This window comes from Miscanthus floridulus, chromosome 13 (genome assembly GCF_019320115.1).
Source record: "Miscanthus floridulus cultivar M001 chromosome 13, ASM1932011v1, whole genome shotgun sequence".
In the NCBI taxonomy this organism is placed as follows: Eukaryota; Viridiplantae; Streptophyta; class Magnoliopsida; order Poales; family Poaceae; genus Miscanthus; species Miscanthus floridulus.
Genome location: NC_089592.1, coordinates 65756734 through 65778269, shown reverse-complemented (window position 1 = coordinate 65778269; position 21536 = coordinate 65756734). Strand labels below are relative to the sequence as shown.

General features: G+C 44.6%; 1 protein-coding gene, 1 long non-coding RNA gene and 1 pseudogene across 11 annotated transcripts; 1 reads left to right on the top strand and 2 right to left on the bottom strand.

Moving 5' to 3' along the window:
- The first annotated feature begins 6265 nt into the window (after positions 1-6265).
- Positions 6266-11230, top strand: LOC136500441 (uncharacterized). 6 transcript variants are annotated; one of them, XM_066495788.1, is made up of 6 exons: positions 6266-6576; positions 6699-6794; positions 7541-7644; positions 9379-10222; positions 10424-10491; positions 10570-11230. In XM_066495788.1, the coding sequence occupies exons 2-6, from the start codon at positions 6728-6730 to the stop codon at positions 10945-10947; spliced, it is 1461 nt and encodes a 486-aa protein (XP_066351885.1). In that variant the 5' UTR covers positions 6266-6576; positions 6699-6727; the 3' UTR covers positions 10948-11230. The 6 variants fall into 6 exon arrangements, with proteins under 6 accessions (XP_066351885.1, XP_066351884.1, XP_066351889.1 ...); XM_066495787.1 differs by having other exon boundaries at positions 9379-10227; positions 10333-10491; XM_066495792.1 differs by lacking the exon at positions 10570-11230 and having other exon boundaries at positions 9379-10026; positions 10173-10222; positions 10424-10462.
- A 3100-nt stretch (positions 11231-14330) lies between these two features.
- On the bottom strand, positions 14331-17765 carry LOC136501333 (uncharacterized). 5 transcript variants are annotated; one of them, XR_010770225.1, is made up of 5 exons: positions 16692-17765; positions 15687-16212; positions 15394-15467; positions 15034-15179; positions 14331-14915 (listed from the first exon to the last, which is right to left on the bottom strand). It is a non-coding gene; the product is annotated as an uncharacterized lncRNA (long non-coding RNA). The 5 variants fall into 5 exon arrangements; XR_010770227.1 differs by having other exon boundaries at positions 16735-17765; XR_010770226.1 differs by having other exon boundaries at positions 15687-15839; positions 16011-17759.
- A 2893-nt stretch (positions 17766-20658) lies between these two features.
- On the bottom strand, positions 20659-21300 carry LOC136500651 (transcription factor MYB77-like; annotated as a pseudogene).
- Between the last annotated feature and the right edge of the window lie 236 nt (positions 21301-21536).

Genomic DNA, 21536 nt, shown 5'->3' with positions numbered 1-21536 from the left:
GTCATCAGCAAACTAGGAATTGTTTTGTTGCTTCCATTACATATGCTAAGAAAACAGCAAGTTGCTGCAAATGATCTATACCTATATGAGATCACTACACAAAAGGCAACTATAGTTTCTGGACAAAAGGCAACGTATAGTTGCTGGACAAAAGGCAACTATATTTCCTGCACAAAAGACTACCTAAAGTGTTGTCTGGGCTATCCTACTGTCCAGATTGACCTCTCTTGGTCTTACCTGTCTTCTTACTAGGGGCAGCACCGTTGTTCTTCACTATCTTAGTCCTTGAGGTCCTTCTAGTCTTTGTTGTTGTTGTAAGTGGAGTATGCCTTGCTGGTGGGAGGATGGAAATGATGTAGGTAGAGTCTGGCAATGGTGAAGTAGATGGAATGTGCCTCATGTTCTGTGAAGCCTAAATACAATAGGTTACATCAGTTTTGTGATATGCCAGTAATAAATGGTTGTGACTGAAACTGAAATGAACAACACTGGTACCTCATCTAGTAGTTGTGACAGCATGGGGTTATCTACTTCGGACATTACTGGTACCTCAACTAGGTTAGTCACCTCCTAAACCAATAATAAAGTTAGATAGTTACATTTGCACATGTAAAATGTATGGTTGTGGCTGTGCACATACCTGGGAATGACTCACCTCATAACTTGGTTGTTGCTCTGGCTCAGTTGTAGTTGTAGTAGCAGTTCTAGTTTTTTTTTGTTTTCTTAATAGCTGGTAGGCCTGCCTTCTTTGCTTCACACCTAGCTGAGTTATGACCAGTTTGTCCACAATGGCTGCAGTGCATGATTACTCCATGTTTGGACAGCCTTGGTCCATTAGGACCTTGAACTTCATGTGCTGCCCTTTTTCTTGCCTTAGGTGGTCTGCCTACCCTCTTCTCATACTTAGGTGGCTGCACTTCTGGACCTCCAACATTCTCCCAGGAAGATTTTTCAGAACATGGATATATGTTGCAGCCATATGCATTTTTGAATGCATAAATGGAGTAACAATTTGGGAGCACTGAATCTTCTAGGATTCTTTCATGCTTCAGGCAAGAAATGGCATGGCTGCATGGCATGCCTGTCAACTGCCACCTTCTGCATTCACAATTTTTGCCCATAAGATCAACCACATACTGCCACTCTCGGTCATGAACTTCAAAGATACCATTCCCACTTGGTATAGGATAGCATGTGTTGGAGAAATCAGCATGCCTAGCTAACCTTTTCCTGATCTTTGGGCATATGGCCATTCCTACCCATTTCTCAGTCACTTCTTTCTGATTATTGTAATGCCTGACCATTAGTTGGGACTTGATCTTCTGTATCATGGTCAAGATAGGCAGTTCTCTAGCTTCCAAGATGTAATTGTTGAAAACTTCACAAGTGTTGTTTAACAGGATATCACATTTCGGGTACTCACTGAAAAAGGCTCTAACCCAAGTGTTTGGTGGCATCTTCTCTAACCATGCATAGGCATCCTTGTTGAGCACTTTCATTTTCTCCATTTCCTGATTCCACCTTGTTACTGTACTTGCTCTAGCACATGCCCACAATTCATTCTTCAAGTTTTCCCCTTTGAAGTGGCCTTGGAAGTTTGAGTATAGATGCCTAACACAGAACCTATGCTCAGAGTCAGGGAAAACTTGCTGGACATCAGGGATTAGTCCTTTTTGTTTATCTGTCATTATGGTCCAAGGAGTGGTGTTGTCTATGCCAAGATCCTATTTTAGTGTCTCTAGGAACCACTTCCATGATGCTAGACACTCTACCTCTACCACTGCCATGGCTATAGGAAAGATACAATCATTTGGGTCTATGCCTACAGCAGTGAGTAGCTGTCCCCCAAATTTAGTCTTGATGTGGCAGCCATCTAGACATATCACTGGCCTGCATCCACTGAGGAAACCCCTCTTACAAGCATCGAAAGACACATAAAGTGAACTGAAGTAGCCATCAAGCAAGTTCAGAAAGAAGCTACTACCTGGATTTGACTTCATGAGTTCATGACCATAATTCCAAAGAAGATTGAATTGCTGCACTTCATCTCCATAAATGATGTTCCATGCCATCCTTCTTGCCCTACTCAGCTTCATCCTAGAGGGGGTCAAGTTCAACTCCAACTGAAATGTCCTTCCAAAATTGGTCAGGCTCATCTTCTCATCAGCCCTAAACTTGTCCAAATACTTGTTAGCTAGCCATTTTGCAGTGCACCTCTTAAGCACCCATTTCTTCTGACAATGGTGATCACCAACATAAGATTTGATCAAGAAACATTCCATCCTAGAATCAAATGAAGCATACAAGTACCATGGACAACCAACATCACAATGAGCTTTGATTCTGGTCTTGTCATTCCATGGCATCTTTATCTCCACCCTATGTTTGATACTGTATTCTGTAATAGCCTTTCTTAGCAGTTGTACTGATGCAAACTTCATTCCAATTTTGAAAATAGGGTTCTGCAGGTCCTCTGGCCTGAAGGTCTTCAAATTCATCCCAACTTGGCCCTCTTTCTCAGCTGGTAACTCCAACTCATCCTCATCAGACGACAACTCGTCCCATTCCCTAACCGTTGCCATCTTCTCTTTGCCATATGGAGCATTTCTCTTCTTCCCTTTGCTGACTACAATGCCCTTGGCTGCACCCTCATCAACCACCCCATCATCAACATTGTCATAGAATAGGTCATCATCATCATCATCAACTTCATAGTCACTGTCTAAGAAGTACCCATCTATACTGCCATCATTGTCACTGTTGTTGTTGTTCCCCACATCATCTCTTTCAGGTGGCACCTTCCTAGGACTTAACATTTTGGGTAGTGTACCAATTGGATTCAACACAATGTCTTTGTCAAATGAATTATAGATATCAAAGTACATCACAAAATTTTTGATCTTATATGCAAATTGGTTCATGATTTGTGTATCTGCATCTGAGTCTACAATTCTCAAACCAGTAGGCACAACCATCTTAGGCAACAACCCGTACACCTCCACATTGTCAAGTCCATAACCTAACATCACACTAATCTCATCAACTGCAAAAAAACGCCAATACTTCTCTTTGATATGGTCAAACTAATCAACCTTGCCATCAAGATAAATCTGATCTTTACCAGACCCACAGAAAAATCCCCCATGATGTATTTCCATAGAGAACTCGTCATCATCAGGCCCTAAACATTCAGATAAACCTAAAGTTCAGTGCTTTGCCCTGACAACCCAATCTATGCATCAAATCCATGTACTACCACACCAAGTTTGCGGCACTTACCATAAACAGGTGCTGGTTCCCCTTCCAATCGCCGGCGACCGGCCATGGTGCCGTGCCGCGCCGTGCCACACCTCCCACGACGACGTCCTTGGCCTCGGCCTGCTCGCGGCACCCGCTCGCGGAGCGTGGCGACCGCGCCCCTCACGAGGCCGCTCTCGCCCCCATCTGACCCCCACCGAGCACACCCCTCACGAGCACGCGGCGAGATGGGGAGGCGGGCAGCGGCGAGACTAGAGGGAGGCGGGTGGCGATGAGATTGTGGGGGAGGGGGGGGGCGGCGAGAATGGAGGGGCCGGCGGCGGCAAGACTGGGAGTGCCGGGCGGCGGCGGTGTATCGAGAGAATACGAGAGAGAGAAGACCGGCACGGGAGACTTCAGGGACGGGAGGGGTTTCAGCCGTACTGCACCTAGGGACCAAGAAGTGACCGGCCACGTTCGGCGGGGGGGGGGGGGGGGGGGGGGTTCAGCAAAAATCCCATGACGATTGCGATGCTGGTGCCTACGTGGCTTGTCCACCTAAGCTGTTGTTGCCTGCGTGGCCTAATCTTGTGCTGTTGGTGACAAAAAATATAGATCCAGTACCTAGTTGGTAGGTTTTTTAGTTCGAGTACCTATTTGGGAACCACACAATAGTTTGAGTACCTATGGTGCATTTTACTCTAATAAAATTTATGTTGTATGAATATTGTACCTTTTAAAGGATATTTTCACAGTTACCTCTGTTGGTGGTGTTTGACGGATCTTCAAATGGTGTCCGACCACCGTTATTTTCCATCATATCAATTTGAAATAGGAATTCATCCGTGTTGTTAGAGTAGCTGAAAGACAATAGTGATTCCAGAAATATTTTGAGAAAAGGTGCACTTTGGCAAACAACATATCATACTATATCAACTAATATATAGATTTGTAGTAGAAACACCAAAAGCAAACAAAATTAGTTATATATGCTTTAACTACTGACCTGAAGGTCTGAGTCTATGCAGACTATTTTTTTTATTCAAATGTATTTATTGCAGTGCTTTCCCTACATAAGTTTAACTGAACACCCTCATAAGAATCCGTAGTTCTTGACTACTTGTGGATGACTGCTCTCGGTTGGCTACTGTGCCGGTTGCCTAGGGCGGCGTTCATTGTTTCAAATCTAAGAAAAACTCAAGCAGAACTACTCAATCCCCTTGCCCTGCATGCGTCGATATGATCTGGAGTACATGATAATAGGACTTGAGAGAAAGTAGGCCGCACAAGTACGTCTTGACATACAGATGCAGCAGGTGTTGATCCTCAGGTTCTAAGTCGAGAGCATGGGGGAGGCGCGGAATAGAGAGGAGGAAGCTGATAGAACACACTCGCAGACACCTCGATACCTAGTGCGACGGGCATGGCGTCGCTAAATCGCCTCATCTTGAACGGAGGCGTCGCCGGCGAATCCAAACCCGCAGTAAGGCACCTCTCAACAACACAACCTAAACGCAAAATAGGTCGTTCACATGTTTTAGGTACCAAAAACACGCTCCAATAGATGCCTTAAACAGACGACGCATTTTGTGTCCAAGCCGATCCGAAACGCAAATAAACGTCTCGACAGAGAGACGACGCAAATCTCATCCGTCGTCCGCAGGTCGCTGTCCACACAAATAGTTGTCGCTCTCGTCCGTCGTCATCGGCCAAACAAAGAAAAAAAAAGAACGCACCATTCCCCATCCTCTTCGTCACTCGCTCCGTCCCGATGCGGCGGCGGAATCGGCGGCGGCGCCTCCCGCGGTCTGTCCGCTCTCCGCCCCCTTGTCCTCTCGCGCTTGCTTCGCTTTCTTCTTCGTCTCCCGCCCACTCTGCTGCTGCGTCTCTCCCGTGCTACCGCCTTCTGTGCGTGCCTCGCCGTCGCCATTGGTCGGACGGCCGCCGTGGCGGACCTGCAGCGTCGCGCGCCGGCCGTCGGTGCGCTGCTAACTGCTCTGCGCGTCCGGCCGCCGCTGTACCTTCTCTGCTCCCTCTTCCCTCCTCTTCTGCTTAAGCCCGCGGCGTTTCTTGCCTCCGTCCACTTCCTGTGTCGGCCTTTCCTCAGCGTCTCGCCGGATCTTGGGGCGGAGCTCGTAGCTCGGTGGCCGCCCACGGGGAAGACGAAGACGGAGGAGCAAGCAGCACCGGACGGAGGAAACTGCGAGTCTTGTTTTGGGTTCGTTGTTGGAGAATGAAAGTTTCGGATCCGTGACTTTTTTTCTGTACGTGACTCAAATCTTGGAATATGTCTTATGTTTGCGTTGTCATTGTTGGGGACAGTCTTAGCTAGAGTGAATTGAAGTCTATTGCCTGAATCGGAGTCTATGTTGCCTGTTCTGCGTATTATTGCTACATGAACATGACCCTATGGACGAACCTCTATTGCTGCGTATTATTTTCACCCGCATGTTATTGCTCATACAAAAGTCATTTGGGCCTTTGGGCGCAGGTTTGAACAGATAAAAGAATTTCATAATTAAATCAATCAATGATACTGTGTATATGCTTCGAGGGAGGCAGAGGCACCACTAAAACATGTCGGCTTAACTTTATTTGAGAAGCGGCCGCTGAACTTGCCCTACCTTCCTCAGCCAAAGCCTTGTTTAGCTGATATATAGATTTGGAGATAACCTTGTAAGGGGAGACTGAAAGTACTTTAGTTGGGAAAGGGTATTAAATTGAAAGGTTGAAACAAATGCCCAGTTCGCTTGGCTGATAAGTCATGATTGAAACTACCATTGATTGATTTGTTGTGAGAAAAAAATACTATTCATTGGCTGAAAAATACGGCAAATGAATAGGGCGAAAGTTATCTTTTTATTAGACGAGTTACTGTTTTGGATCACATACTTGTAGTTGTAGCTACTCTTCAATTGAGACAAGTTATTTTTTATTAGATATAAATTACTCAGAAGTTGGATCATGAAATCAAATTAGATTGCGGTCCACGGTTGTTTGCTCAGGTTGGAATAGTTGTCGAGGGAGTTGGAATATATCCTCCGCCTCTCCTCCCGGCTCCCGCACACGGACACGGCACTCCGGCCCCGGCCGCGACCGCGACCGCGACCGCGACTCCGCCAGTACGCCACCGCCACCAGCCTCAGCCCCCTGCGGGTGCTCTCCGCCTGTCGAAATAACCCTGCTAGGCTACCGCCGCCGCCGCCGCATCCGTGATCCGTCACCTTCACACCGTGCGCTCTCTCTCCCTCTCCCTCTCGGTCTGCGACGACTAGGGCGGCTACCGGCTACCGCCGCTGCCAGGTGCCGAGGTCTTCGCCGATCTCCTCGCTCCACCAGGTATTCCCTCCCCTTCTCTTCCCTGTCTGCTGTGGGAAACCGAGTCCCAAACTCTAACCTCAAGCTATTTGGCTATTTGATATCTAACTCCTTACATGTGTACACCCACGTCCCTTTACTAGATCCGCCCCTGATACCTGGTGTCACGGGCATGGTGTCGCTAAATCGCCTCATGTTCAAGAAGGGACGGAGGCGTCGCCGGCGAATCCAATCCAGCAGTAAGCCACTTCTTACCTGAACCGAAGTCTCTTACCTGTTATGCGTATTATTGCTACATGAACATGATCCTATGGATGAACCTCTTTTGCTGCTACTTATGGTGCCTGCTGCTAATGTGTTCCTGTTTATTCATTGTTTCCCAATTAAAAAAAATCTCCTTTTTGATGGTGGAGCAAATTGGCGAATTTGATTAATTTAACCGCACTCAGTCTTGTTGGCATGTTGACTCACAGAAAACACATTTGGGGCGGATTTGAACAGATAAAAGGATTTCATAATCAATTAATGATACATGTGTATAATGCTTCGAGTTAATGATACATGAGAGCCAGAGGTACCCACTAAAACATGTGAACATAATTTGATTTGAGAAGCGTCCGGGGAACCCTGTCCTACCTGCCTCAGCCAATGCCTCGTTTAGCTGATATGGATTTGGAGATAACCTTGTAGGGAGGAGAATTAAAGTACTCTAGTTGGAATAGGACATTGAAGCCCCTGGCCGATGGGCTCCTCCATCACGTACGTGTGGCTTCCCTCTTGAATTAAAAGTTTGAAACAAACTGTCTTTTTTTAGATGAGTTACTGTTTTGGATCACATGCTTGTAGCTTTTCTCTTGAATCAAGCTGTTTTTTTGTTAGATATGAATTACTCAAAAGTTGGATCATGAAATCAAATTAGATTGCGGTGCACAGTTGTTTGCTGGAGTTGGTTATATTATTAAGCACCATACATGCTGTACTGCAGATGGATTGATTGCTCCAGTGCCACAAAAGGATTCACTCTGCCAAGAAGATTGCCATTTGCGGAGCGGTGAAAGTTTGACATATTCAGGGCCGAACTTTCCTGAGGTAGACCATAGCAGCTTGATAACAGATAGCCTATATTACTAGTAAAGCATCAATTTGATTGCTCGAACTGCTCTAGTTGATGAGCCTATGGCTGTTACATTCGAAAATGTTAACAGATCTAGTATTTACTTCGTTGTTACAGTTACAGTGACAGTGAATCCTGACCTACCTCTAGCTTGCTCAGTACAGATACGAGTTTAGTTACATCATCCAATACACAAGACTTTATTTAAAATACATGGCCTCCAAAAGTTTGACACCCCCCCCCCCCCCCCCCCCCCCCCCCCCCCCCCCCGGCGCGTGAAAAGATGAAAGTATCTCACCAAATACCATCCTTATGTAACACTGATTACCCATCTAACAAAAAACCAGATTTTATGAGTTTCAGTACTGAGTAAGAGCTGCTATGAGCAAGGGGGAGGGGAGGTGGAGGCCTGCTAGGAGAGGGCAGAGCTAGGGGAGGTGACGACACAGCAGGTAGAAAGAGAGGGAGAAGAAGGATAGGGTCGGTAGGAGCACGGAGGAAATAAAAAGAGAGGAGAGCAAGGATACTAACGAGTGGGCTCCATATGGCAGTGTTTGTGCAAAAAGAATATGAGAAGTTAGGTATTGAGGATCTTCTAGAGTTGCACTCGCAATAACCATGAGAATGGTATGGGGGCAATCCCAATAAGTTCTTATTGGGAGTTAGGTAATGGGTATGCTTTGGAGTTGCTTACCCCAATGGCTGGACCTAGCTTCTGAATTTCTGTGTTCCCTTTCCAGTGTGATCATGGCTGAACCTGCTTTCTGCTACAAGTAGGTCAAGCACCACAAGGTAATGGCTGTTGAACTAATAGACTTCACAGATGTTTCCAAAAGACTTGATTGTTCATTTTATGCAAACTGTTCCAGTTGAAGCATTACAAGAAGCATGGGCTTTGTCTTATACAGTTTGTTTTCTCCTGGTTGTGAACGGCCATTTATAAGATTGCAATTATCCTCACAAGGTATTGCAGCTATATAGTATTTAAACACAGCCTAGTATACTACCTAGTGGTCGAGCTGTTTTTAGGACTCTTACTGTGCCCTATGGCAATCATATAATGAGAGAAATGGCAAGTACTTAAATAGCATACAACACATCAATTTATGACACCAAAATTCAGCATACATCACATAAATTTATCATAATAAAAAAGACCAATCTGACCAATTAGAAAAACAGAAGAGTTAGTGACTAAATAATGAGCGAAAAGATATCTAAAAAAATCTGCATCGACTAGGTACTCGAGTATGGGACACAGTGCGCCATTGCCATGTTGGTCGTGGATTCTCGAATTAGGCCAGTGCCCAATGGATCTAGCAGGCCAGGCCCATGTTTCAACAGTCAGGTAGCCCAAATTAATAAATAGATTAGACCGGCATGTCTTTTTCAACCTCTGTCCGATCCTATGCGGCTGCAGTTCGGCGCTCCTTCTGTTTGTCAGAGCCTCGCAGGACCTGAGGACTGGGGGATAGCTGGTATTAGTGCCGGGCTTGCGGCAGCTACCTGGGGCGGCCGCCCCATGTCGCTGTTATGGTGGATCCGCCCCTTCCATTTACCTCTATGAGGCAGCACACTTTGTGCAATCTTGAACAAGATCACCTGAGTTTTGCCTATATAGTCGCATTTCTTATTTGCATAGAAGTTAAATTAAGTAATATTTTGCTTTGCAGTCCTAGTGTTCACCTATTATTTCCATGCTTGTGCAGGATATCTGGTTCCATATACACTCGCTATTACCACTGCGTGATTCTGTCCATTTTGCCTGTGTTTCTCGCACATTTATGTGCTTTTGGAAATGCCACCCCAAACTTATCTTCACTGAGGAGGCACTGGGCTTGAAACGAAATGCTTGTGAAAAAGGTGACATAGCAAAGGATTTTACTAGCAGAGTTGACAGTATTCTTAAAAATCACATAGGTGTTGGCGTGAAGACACTGAAGATTGTAGTCTATAATCACTATAATGTTGATGCCAACCATTTTAATAGTTGGCTTCAGAGTGCAATTACACCAGGCATTGAAGAAATCACCCTTTTCCTACCTACAAATTATAGGGACGGGTATAACTTCCCATGCTCAGTTTTACTCAATGGCCATGGAAACTCAATTCGGTATCTTCACCTCACCTATTGTGCGTTCCGGCCCATGGTTGGATTTGATTGCTTGAGCAGACTGACAAAGCTACATCTATATCAAGTGCGCATCACGGGGAATGAGTTAGGATGTCTTATTTCCAAATCTTTTGCTTTGGAACAGTTAGAACTCATGTCTTGCGATGAGCTAATCTGCCTGAAGATCCCATTATGTCTGGAGCGTCTCAGCTGCCTGCGTGTCACTTGGTGCAAAATGCTTAAGGTAATAGAGAGCACGGCCCCAAACCTTTCCTCTTTTGACCTCTTTGGTGATTCAATACAACTCTCACTTGGAGAATCATCACAACTGAAGAACCTGCATGTGGGCTTTTCATACCATGACAACTTTGTCAGCTATTCTATTACCAGACTTCCTTCCATTGTGCCACATTTGGAAACTCTTACGATATCTTCGACTGGTGAGGTAAAATATGATACTTCACATTAGTGTGTTAGTGCTATGGAATATAATATAACCATAGTCATGCTCAAGAAAAAATATAATATTAATTGAGATATCTCTGTGCGGACGGTTGATACACCAATAGCAGTTGACAGATTCCTCCACCTCAAGTGCTTGAAGATTTACCTTGAAGTTGATTATTTGGCCTTTTCTCCAGCCTATGATTATTTGTCGTTGGTTTCCTTTCTGGATGCATCTCCTGCTCTGGAGACTTTTATCTTGAGTGTAAGTTATTCATGTTGGCTATCTAGTATCTGTTGAGGGTCTGTATAATTTAAGTGACATTATTTTATTCATATGTAGGTTAATCATGTGGAAGAAATGGAGCATGTTTCGGTTTATGGGTATGTCTCGCCTATGAGGCAGATCCATGGTCTCAAGCATCACAGGCTCAGGAAGGTGCACATCAATGGTTTCTGCTCTGCAAAGAGCATGGTTGAGTTGACATGCCATATCCTAGAAAATGCAACGTCACTTGAAAGTCTTACCGTGGACACCATATTTAACGAGGTGGCAGATAGTAATATTAGTCGGTGTTCTGTTCAAAGCACTGGTGAATGCAGCCCCGTACGTAGGGATAAGATTTTGGAAGCGCGCAAATCACTCAGCGTTATCAGAAGTTACATCCTAGGTAGAGTTCCTTCAACGGTTAAGTTGAATGTTGGGGAGCCTTGTAACTGATGCCACGTTATAGATGTCTAGCTGTTGTGATCTTCAATGCCTGTTCGCTTGTTGGTTTGAGTCAGGGCTTATCAGCTAGCCAACGGTGTTTTTCTCATACAACAAACCAGCATTAGTCGGGCTTATTAGTCCAGAAACCAACCAGCGAACAAGCTTCTTATCCAATATTTAAGCATCCAACCTAGGATATATTGTGATTGGATATGTAATAATGTTGCACGTCTGGTCCTGTGATAATACACTCGAGTTCTGTTTATTATTAGTATTACTGTAAACTTATCACGATACGCTGTGCGTTTTTTTGGGGGGTGTGCGTAACGATGCACCACGATGCAAGAGTGCGTGTTTATTCTGCCCATGATTGATTCATGACAGATGCATGCAAACAGCTGTTTGCGAGTACTAGGGCCGTTTGGTGGATTCCATATTCTTGTGAGGACAGCTCTTTGGTTCTCGAAGCATATTGTTTCTTAAAAGCATATTATTTTACATTTTAATATAAGAGATAAAATCTAGCTCTTGATCAATAACTAGTCTCATGCATATATTTTATGATTTTATATGAGAATGTTACGATGGACTATTCATATCAGATTTTATATGAGGATCTCATGTGGGACTATTTATGTTGAGTTATTTGCTAAAAGTTGGTATTATTGAAGAAGTTATCTTAAAGCTAGTAATTAGCTCATATTGTTGAGGGTGCCCTAAAAACGTTTCGGATCCAGATTCTATTTAGAAATATTTCAAATCTAGATTTCATTTAAAATGTTTCTTTGGTGATTCATGGTGCATTTGGTAGGAATCTGGATTTTTTTTATAAACGTTAAGAATTCAGATTATCTTAGAAAACATTTTATATGGTGAATTAGAATCACTTTATGAGATAGTTTTGGCTAGTAGGCTAGATTTTGATTCATAGAAAGATATATATTTTCTTAAAAATAATATACATAAAAATATATTTTAAAAGAAGAAGAACATTTTTCATATTAACTGTAGCTAGGGAATTGACTGACTCTGATTAATATCTTTGTCTAGCATTTCCAAATTGCCTCAAGACTGATACAAATTTTACGGAGTTAATTACCACAGGGCGGCTTGCCCTAAGAGTATAGTTAAGTGGGTCAATTCCCAGAACAGATAGGGTTTAGTCAGTTCATTGACTAGTAAATGACACTCATTAGCATTGAGTGTTGTCTGTAATTTACTATATTATATATAGTAGTAGTGATGAGCACTTTTACCAGAAAGAGTTGACTGAGTTAATGGATTCACTTGTTGGCTAATCTGAATCGACTTACTTAAGTGTGGTGTTACCAGGCTTGGAAAGAAAACTTCTTTATGTGTTTGATTTCCCTAATTTACTGGTTGGCCACTCAAATACCTGCCAAGCATTCCCAATCTCTGTTTTTGTCACACAATAAGATCCAATTTGTTTAGACTCGTTTGGTTTGGTCACCCATTACCTTGAGTGAGGCCAAAGGTGTACACCTCTTGTCATGAAGATGTGATCATACCGGTATTTGGTAAGAGCGTGACATCGGGTCAATGGCATCGGCCAAGGTAGAATTGCAGCAGCTACACTGGGTGGCACTAATACATGCTAAACTTCCTCCGGTTTACCATGCAATCTAAGAGGCTGTTTGAATCCATTAGCACTAAAATTAGCAGCTAAGGGTCTATTTGGAATACGGGAATTTTTCCCTGTTTGTATGTTTTTCCTATAAAATTAATTAAACCGACTCTTACAAAATTCCTGCGCAAACCCTATAAATTTATGCGTTACATATAGACCCTAAAATAAGTAATAGTGCATCAAAACAGACCTCCTAATAAACCTGCTATTTATTAGCCAGAAGACTGCTATCTATTAGTTTCATTAGTTGGTTTAGAGTTGCTAATAGTTCATATACACCTTCAACTCACCATTCAACCACCTATTAGCAGGTGGATCCAAACGAACTCCTACTTAGCTAGTTAAATAAACAGTAGCTATTAGCTAGCTATGTTTTAATACTAATGAATCTAATTAAAGAGACCTTAATTTAAGCAGAGTTATTTCCAAATTCTAAACACAAATTAATCCTGGGACGTTTTGTAGCGTCAGTGGCATTGTGTGCGGCGAGCGTGCGGGGTAGTGCGCGTGACCGGCTCGAAAAATGTGCTCTTAGAATGAAAAACAAAAATATTGGGCGGCTCTCTTTGTACTCTTCGAGGGGGGAAAAATTGCACCCTTCCCCCAAGTTTTCTGGCTCGCCTCAAATTTCCAGCGGAAAAAAAATATGGTGGAACGGCTCATCGGCGCTGGTGTTGCCGGGCGAATCAACATCCTTGATTATGCATGGGAGATCGGAGGTTGTGGGTTATGCCCCGTGTTTGGTTGCACTTTCGTCTGTAAATCTATCAGTTCCTGGAAAACGGGCTAGTAAATTTGGGTGAAATAAAGTAGGATGCAATAGAAAATGTGATGCGGACGGGAAAATGGGCAGGTTCCCAATTATTTGTTATCAACCAAAGCAATTGTGATGCTCCATATATAATAGGGGAATTATCACACAGGGACAGGACGCAACTAGTAAGGAAACTATATACCAGATTTTAGTAGCTATCCTTTATCGATTCTGAGGGTGTTTTAAATAAATAGAGAGAAGAAGCGTCCTAACTAGAAAAATTGCCCTTGGTGAAAGTAGTGTGCTGTGCACATATGCAATATTAATGAAAAATTGAATTGCATATGCGCCTGCAGTAGTGCAGACATTGATTAATACTCCTGTTTTGTCAATTTTGGTCTTTTTTTTTTGTCTCTGTTACAAATCCAAAAATTATGTGGTGGATCAAACATATGAGCCCTGGCCCTGGCTGATGGATATCCAATTGCTGCCGCAGCGGTCGGACGCCAGGTGTCGAGAAAATTATACATAGCTGTAAGGTTGTGTGTTTGACTGCGTAATCAAATGAAGCTTTGTATTATGTTCAGTACCATGTGTAATTTTGTTATTTTATTAAATACATACAGTTGCTCCTAGAAATTGGAGGGGTCTTGATATTTATGTCACAATAAAACAAGTGATGTAGGAGTAATCTGAAGCACTGATAGAGTTGCTAGTCCCTCCAACTATGCCCCTCTCTTGAACACATACAGGTGGGGAGTGATATGAACAGATACACAAAATTGACTAGCAAAAGAACGGATGCAAGTAGGAAACACGTGAGTTGGTTTCTTATTAACAAATTGGCCCCTAAAAACAAGTGCAGGGCAGAAGATACATAGATTTCGTCGCGTAGGCAGCAAACTAGGTTTAGTGCTGCAGGGTATATATGTACCACATATACATCAGAATAGGCCAGCAAAAAATATTGGCTGCATGGTGAACGAAATGGGAGGGACACAGCCAGCCATTGTCATAACTGAAACTCAAGTTTGTCGGCGAATTAGTGTTAGCACACCTCTCAACCGGTTCACAGAATAGCTTGATTCAACTACGAATCGGATTACACGACCTCAGGGAAGAGGGAGGTGGAGTTCAGCAAGCAGTTGGGGATGGAGGATCTAGAGAAGAACACCAAGAAGGATCTAGAAGACACTAGAAGCAGGGGATCTGGGTACAAGAGCGAGATGCAGTGGATGGGGAAGAAGAACCATAGAGGAAGAAGAACAGTAGTTCGAGATGGAGATGTCTGGTTCTCTGAATATTCGATGCCCTCTCCAGCTGCTGCTCCTGCGCTCTTGTAGAAGACATCCAGTGGTCCAGCGAGCTCGACCAGGCCAAGGGCCAAGGCCCAAGGCCCATACGACGGCCCAACCACGAGTGATCCCTGACAATTAGTGAAGCTCCTTGCAGGTCGTTTAAATGGTCCAGCCCCTACCGAAACTTGTCAATACCTCGATGCAGGGACGGATGACCAGTTATCTCCAAATGAAAGCAGGTCCGCAGTGTTGGCTTTCTTGCCTTGACCACATCAGGCTGCACATATCAATAACAGGAAGTGAAAATAAGGGCAGGAATGTGAAGGCAATGCATGAATGTTGAGAAAAGACATGAAGTGGAAAAGGAGCAGAGATTGAGCGATCGATGGCAGTACCCCCATGAATATTGTTTAGAAGCTCATCTCTGGTGTAGTTGCGACCACATTCCAGAATCTCTTCCTTTAACAGCCAAGCTATGCACTGGTGTAGGCTTAAGCTTCTTTGTTTACATGGCCATCATAGTTGGAGATTCCTTGCCTCACTGCATACAAGCAAAAGTATATTAGTCAGCCTTGTATTGGCCCATGCGACTAGTGTACGGGAAATGGATGGAATTGCTTATCTTCAACATACATATTTTCTTGGTAAACCTAGGGGAGATGGATAAATAAATGGTCTTAGTAGACCTAGCAAGTTTAGGTGTTTGAATAGCTCATTGGTATTGTTGTGGTGAAAACCTCAAAGTTCTGGCTCACCTCATCTGCCAGAAGAGCAAGTCCTTCATTCTTGAAGAATTTGACAATTTGCTGTGTTTTTCCTCGCTAAGAATCTGTTGAAAGTGGAATACTGTTAGGTTCACTCTACCAAGACCATGATTCTTGTAAAAAAATGGGATATGATGTTATTATTGTCAGATAAGTATTTTTTATCCCAAAAACTTTAAGACATGTTAAAAAATTATAATCTGCAATGCCTTGTGAGGTATTACTAATGAGAAAACCATGCAAGACATGTCAGTTTTGCATGTAACAAATAGACAAATAATTACCTATCCTATATTGGATTTCCTGGATTTGTGACAACAAGCGTCCTAACAGTGATGCCTTTAGATCGAGCCCCATCCAGTTGTTTCTTGAGCTCATCAACCTCAAGTCCCCATCCTGCCTCTTGATCTGAGGAAATAAAGAACCTGAAAGAAAAACTGTTCCCGAATTAAATTGTCAGACATACGTATCATATTACTGCAGGTGCACTATGTTAGTAGCATGCAATAGCAGCTGTATAGACAAAACGATCTTTACTGGTGACGATCAATTCATTAATCATAATGAATAACTTTATTGAACTCAGTGAATTATATGAAGGATTTAACTCAGATTGTTGACTGAAAATCGAAGCTGAGATGTCTTCGATCTGATTCACAAGCAATATTGAACAGCAATACAGCATAGAAGCACCATCATAGAACGTGCAAGGGAACCGCCATGAAGCATCGATGCAGTGGGTACTTATGGAATAGGGCAGATAATGCGATCCTTCTTAGACCTTATCAGCAACTGCATCATCATGTGCTCCTTGTTGAAAATATAGAATACACTATATCAGTAATGAATGCAAGTTTTATCCATATGTATAGTCAGCCAAATACATGCAGTCGGAAGAATAAATCCTTATTTCCACATAAATGGACTGCTACTGATCAAAAGAAGATATACAGTATGTACAGCTGGGATTGCTCCGTCTGTTAGGAAGATGTGTCCCTGTCACATGAAACCCATCACGGGCAGCAGTTCTAGCTGCAATAATATGCAATCTGAAACCACTGAGATCCCCTAAAAATCTTTATAAGTATTCTAGCAAATCATCATTGTACCATGATTCTTGGAACAACCTGATTAAATGACTCGGCCTTGATCGAATATCAGTCATCAATTTGGGGAAACAAACATAATTGAAGGGAGCCGAAGTAAGGAACATGACTGAAGCAGGGCACCATGGATGACGAAGATAACGCAAGAACTAATAAATAAAAAAAACACAAAAATATATGTACCAGTACTATGTTGAAGGGACTGCCGACCGAGGGCGGACGTTACCGTAGATGTGAGCGAACCACTCGCCGATGGCGGCGGCGGCGGCGAAGGCTACCTTCGGTCCGGGAGCAGACGGTTATTCCGCCGCCGCCGGCGGCCTCCGTCACCAGGCGCCGCAAGTCGGCCCTCCACCAAGGCAGGGCCAAGCTACCCGGGAGCAAATCTGGCGGCGTCGCTCCGAATCGCAGATCGGGGGGCACAGGCTGAAATAAATTTCTCACATATCTTTGGGTACCCACATTGTTCCTTCTCTCCCCCACCTCGCCCCTTTGCTCTGACATCCTATTCCTATAGAATAGGATGTACTAGTACTATCCAATCCGCACACGCAAAATGGTCCGGGCAAATGTCATTGTTAGCGTTGCGGCGGACGGCCGGGCGCCAACCTGACCTGGAGGGAGCCGATCGCTGCCACCCAGCCGGCTCGGCCATCCTCGCTTCTCCCCCGGTCGATCCGCAGCGCTGTCGCCTAAAAAAGCGCAGCCTCCCTTCCCCTTCCATTTCCAATCGAGAGCCGCACAACCACCAGGCACGGTAATGTGCAGACCGTGCAAGGTTCGCCTCCCAGCGCTCTTACGCGGCCGAGCGCCACCGCCTGGATCGCCCCAAAGGCCGCTTCATCAACCCCCAGCTTACCGGCAGTATCCATAAAGCTGGTGCCAAGCTGCTGAAGGCACCGATCCTGTCAGTGCCCAATCTGGGTCTGGGAGACCGCCTCAAGCAGCTTGGCTTGGACTTGCTCAGGGATGAGGGCGACGTGGTACAGCTGCGCGCTGAGCTAATTGCATGCAAGAAAGAGCTCGTGCCACGAGGGGGAATAAATGGCCAATGTAACGATTGAACAGATATGAAATGAGAACCTCCAGTTCGTCTCTGCTCTTCCATCCCGTGCTTTCTTCTTCCAAATTCCAATTCCACTCCAGTTACGGTAATGATCTCATTTGAACCTCACAAATCGAGAGCCAGACGTCGCGCATCGATCAGTTGGAGCACCGCTCGCTGCCGCCTCAGATTCAGCCACGCGCACCTCCGCCGCCACCCCCGAATCCAGTTTGGACTTTGGAGGGCGTTCGCGTTCTGCTGTCTTTGCGGATGACACATGGTGGGCTTCTGCTCAAGACAGGTGTGGTGATTACCAGCTCCGGCCGTTCGGTGACGTGGTCACGTTCCCAATTCCTATTCAGCGGTCGTTGGAACGATTTGTTTATGCGACAATGTGCCGTGTTTTCTTCGTTTATTTACTTTTATTTCCATTCGCGTGCGCAACATTGTATACATGTTAATTTTATTTTTCTTTATATCTAACTTTTCTCCTATAGCTTGGCATCTCCGTTCGTTTCTTCGTTCTTCATTTCTTTAGGGTTTGTTTGGATCCTTTAGCAGCTAAGATTAATACTAGTGGATAAAAATAGACCTACGAATAAACCTGCTAATCATTAGCGGGATGAGTCTTAACTTGTAGTGCTTAGCTAATTTTTAGTGCTAATGGATCAAACATGCCCATACTTTAGTCTTTGAGTAATTTATTTATCCGTAGTCATGATCACGAACTTGTCCATTCAATTTTCTCACTTTTTTTCTTTCTTTTCTCTATCGCATTTTATTTTATCATTTTTATTTTTTTTTGCTTTTTTATTAGTTGGTCTATTTTCTCTTATGTGTACTATGAACAATTTTTAAAAATAAAAGTTGCAGAAACATTTTTTGAAAAAAAAGAAAAGAAAAGTTGCAGATTATTTGATGGTTTTTCTGGATTTCTAATCCATTGATGAACATTGGCTGATTAGTGGCTTTGGACCGGGAGTTGCGTGTAAATCTTATTAGCGGCCCTTCGCCCAGGGCGAATGCGCCTCCGACGAGTACGGCAGTTCTCATGAGCCTACTTTTTTTTCCCCCCTTTTTGGCATTGTGTCCGCGAGTCGTCGCACTGGCACGTCCGCGAATCGCTGGGTCGCCGCGCTGGCATCCTCGAAGGAAGAGGAAACACATGCGTGAACAGGGGCAATTCAGTCGCCGGATTGGGAATGTGTGCTGCGTCATTGAGGGTCTCGGAGGGGCGACCCCAATTCCAGTTCAACGAGATCGAGCGAACATTGGCACGTTGGCTTTGCTGAAAAGACACGACTGAAGGTACTGTTTGTTGAGCGAACATTGACACGTTGGCTTTGCTGAAAAGACACAACTGAAGGTACTGTTTGTTGATCTGTTGAGAAAGAAAAATACTATTTGCTCGCTGAAATGGTACGACTCATAAGACAAATGAATAAGACATTGTTTCCACTGCGCCGCAGGCTTCCGACCAGCTCCTAGCCCACTGCTGCCGGCCTGCCGCGCTTCTTTCCCATTTCTTCTTTATTCTACTAGTAATTTGTGGGCGCGCTATATAACAGTTGACAAGACACAAAGATAATGCAACGGCCTGTTCGCTTGAACTTATCAGCCGGCTTATCAGCTAGAATGTACAGGATTTTTTTCTCACAACAAAACAGCTTCAGCTAGCTTATTAGCCGGCTTTAATACCAGCCCAAATTTATAGCAATTATTCTTTATTTGATGTAGTATTAATTCATAGACAACAATTATAACAGGCCCAAATTTAATTCATAAGGTATTCTTTATTTGATGTAGTATTAAATCTTAGACAACAATTATACACCATGGAACATAAGTATACTGAAAACATCAATGGTCTATTATATAGGACAACAAATTGTTAAACAATTGTAGCAGCATGTGTTTAGAAGCTATGCGAAACCCTGTGTTGTTGAATAATGAAAACAACTTTAGGTCAACCTTCTGTGTTTGGCTTGATGCTTTTAGCTAGATTTGTATATAAGACCTTCTCACTTGTTTTAAATTAATTAAAAAGTTGCTCACTGTGGGGAGTCTTTTCGGTAAAAAAAAAAACAGATGGGGACGGCCCATACACAGGTTTCCCAAGCTGTTGTGGGCTTGTGGAATGCGAGAACACGCCATCCCGTCCCGTCTCTATTGGTCCATCCAGTTGGCATACATTCTAAAAAATCCAGTTGGCATAAGACATGTAGCCCAATTCTGCTAAAAAAAATGTAGCCCAATAACTTGTTGCCCGTAGAGTTGCATGAAGGATTTCGTGGTTCTAGAAAATCGTAATGGAGTATATTTGAATCTGAAATATAAGTCATCATAAGATAGAATTAATTAAACCACTTTATTTGGATAGCAAATCGATATTTTAACATAGTTACATGTATATTTTCAGGTAAATTGCACCTGCACGCACCGTGATAAAACCACGTGACATAGATGTTGTTTGCATCTTATGGCCTAAAATTTGTTCATGCTCAGTATTTAACGATTTATTCCAGGATTTAACGGTGCTATGCTTTCAGTGGTAGGCGACGTCCCCGTCGACAGCGAGGCGCCTGTAGTGACTTCGTGAATCTCGATATCTGCTGGCTCAGTTCTTCGGAGGTGCTTATAGGGGTAGGGTTTACGTACGTGTGTTCATAGGGGTGAATGTGCGTGCGTGTTGTGAGCGTCTGCGTTGTACTGTGTAATTCTAAAAAGAAAAGAAAAGATCCAAATAGATGGCCTAAAGTGTGTTTAAAGTTTAGTCAATTTTTAAAAAACATTAATTCATCAGATCATATAAGTGTGCTAAAATCGATTAATAGTCAACTAAACTTTAGACCATGGATCCACAGATAGATGATAGCGCTCACACATGTTGGTAGCACCGGACAGAGGTGAGAGTTTTTAGCTTCAGGATCAGTAATCTGTTTTTGCAGGGGAGCAGAACCAAGTGAGAAGTCCAAAGTGAAATTTGGATTCTGAAAAATGGAATTATTTATTCCTCACAAAGTTTGCTAGCTCTTCTTCATAAAATTTCACGCGCGTTGCATTGTGCAATCTGCAATGGCCAAGGACGAGATCGACATCAAACCATCAAAGACATAACCGGAAGGAAGCTGCTTCTCCACGATTCGACGATGGCCGCACGGGCCCCAGGCTCAGCTACAGCTCCGCATCGCTCAGCCCCGCCGACCCCAGGCTTCAGGCCGATCGGCTCCACCGCCACGTCGCCCTCCTCCTCAGGTACGACCAACCGATCTACCGCAGCGGCCTCCCCATCGCTCCAGCACTCAGTGGGAACAGATCGAGGCACGCCACGGCCTCCGCCTGACGGTCGGTGTCCTCGGTGTCGTCCTCCGCGGCGGCGGCGGCGGCGGGGTAGCCCTGCTGCATCTTGCGGAGCGCGGAGTTCCAATGGTTCTTGACGGCGTTGTCGGACCGGCCGTGGAGGAAGCGCGCGATAGTGGCCCACTTGTTGCCGTGCACGCGCTGCAGCTCGACGATGCGCGCTTCCTCCTCGGGCGTGAAGGGGCGGCTGTCCAGCTCCGGCGCCAGGTGCTGGCACCACCGCAGCCGGCACGACTTGGCGCCGCGCCCGGCCACCGCGCCCGCGATGGCCGCCCAGTTCTGCCGCCCGTGCTCCCGCACCGCCCGCCGCAGCGCCTCGTCCTCCTTCTCCATCCATGGCGTCTTCTTGCAGTCCGCCGCCTTGCCCTCGCCGCACTGCGCCGCCATCGCCATGCCCCCGCTCCCTGCAGGGTACGACGCCTGCCGCGTAGGGCAAATGCCGCTTAGCAAGAGGTTGGATTAGGTTACGCCGCGCCGCATGCCTTTTAAATATAGTCATCCGCTTCATCCGCGTTGCGTCGTACAATTGGAATGAAATTAGGAATCGCATCGGATATATGGAAAGTTTCCAGTGGAGGCCTGGAGGGGTTGCTTGTTCTTGGTAAACTGAGTGGCTGTGCGTT

Coding starts and splice junctions, on each gene's coding strand:
- LOC136500441 (XM_066495787.1), top strand. CDS start 6,728: ATGGTGTCGCTAAATCGCCTCATGTTCAAGAAGGGACGGAGGCGTCGC. Junction 7,645..9,378: donor CAGGGCCGAACTTTCCTGAG/GTAGACCATAGC, acceptor ATGCTTGTGCAG/GATATCTGGTTCCATATACA. Junction 10,492..10,569: donor TGGAGACTTTTATCTTGAGT/GTAAGTTATTCA, acceptor ATTCATATGTAG/GTTAATCATGTGGAAGAAAT.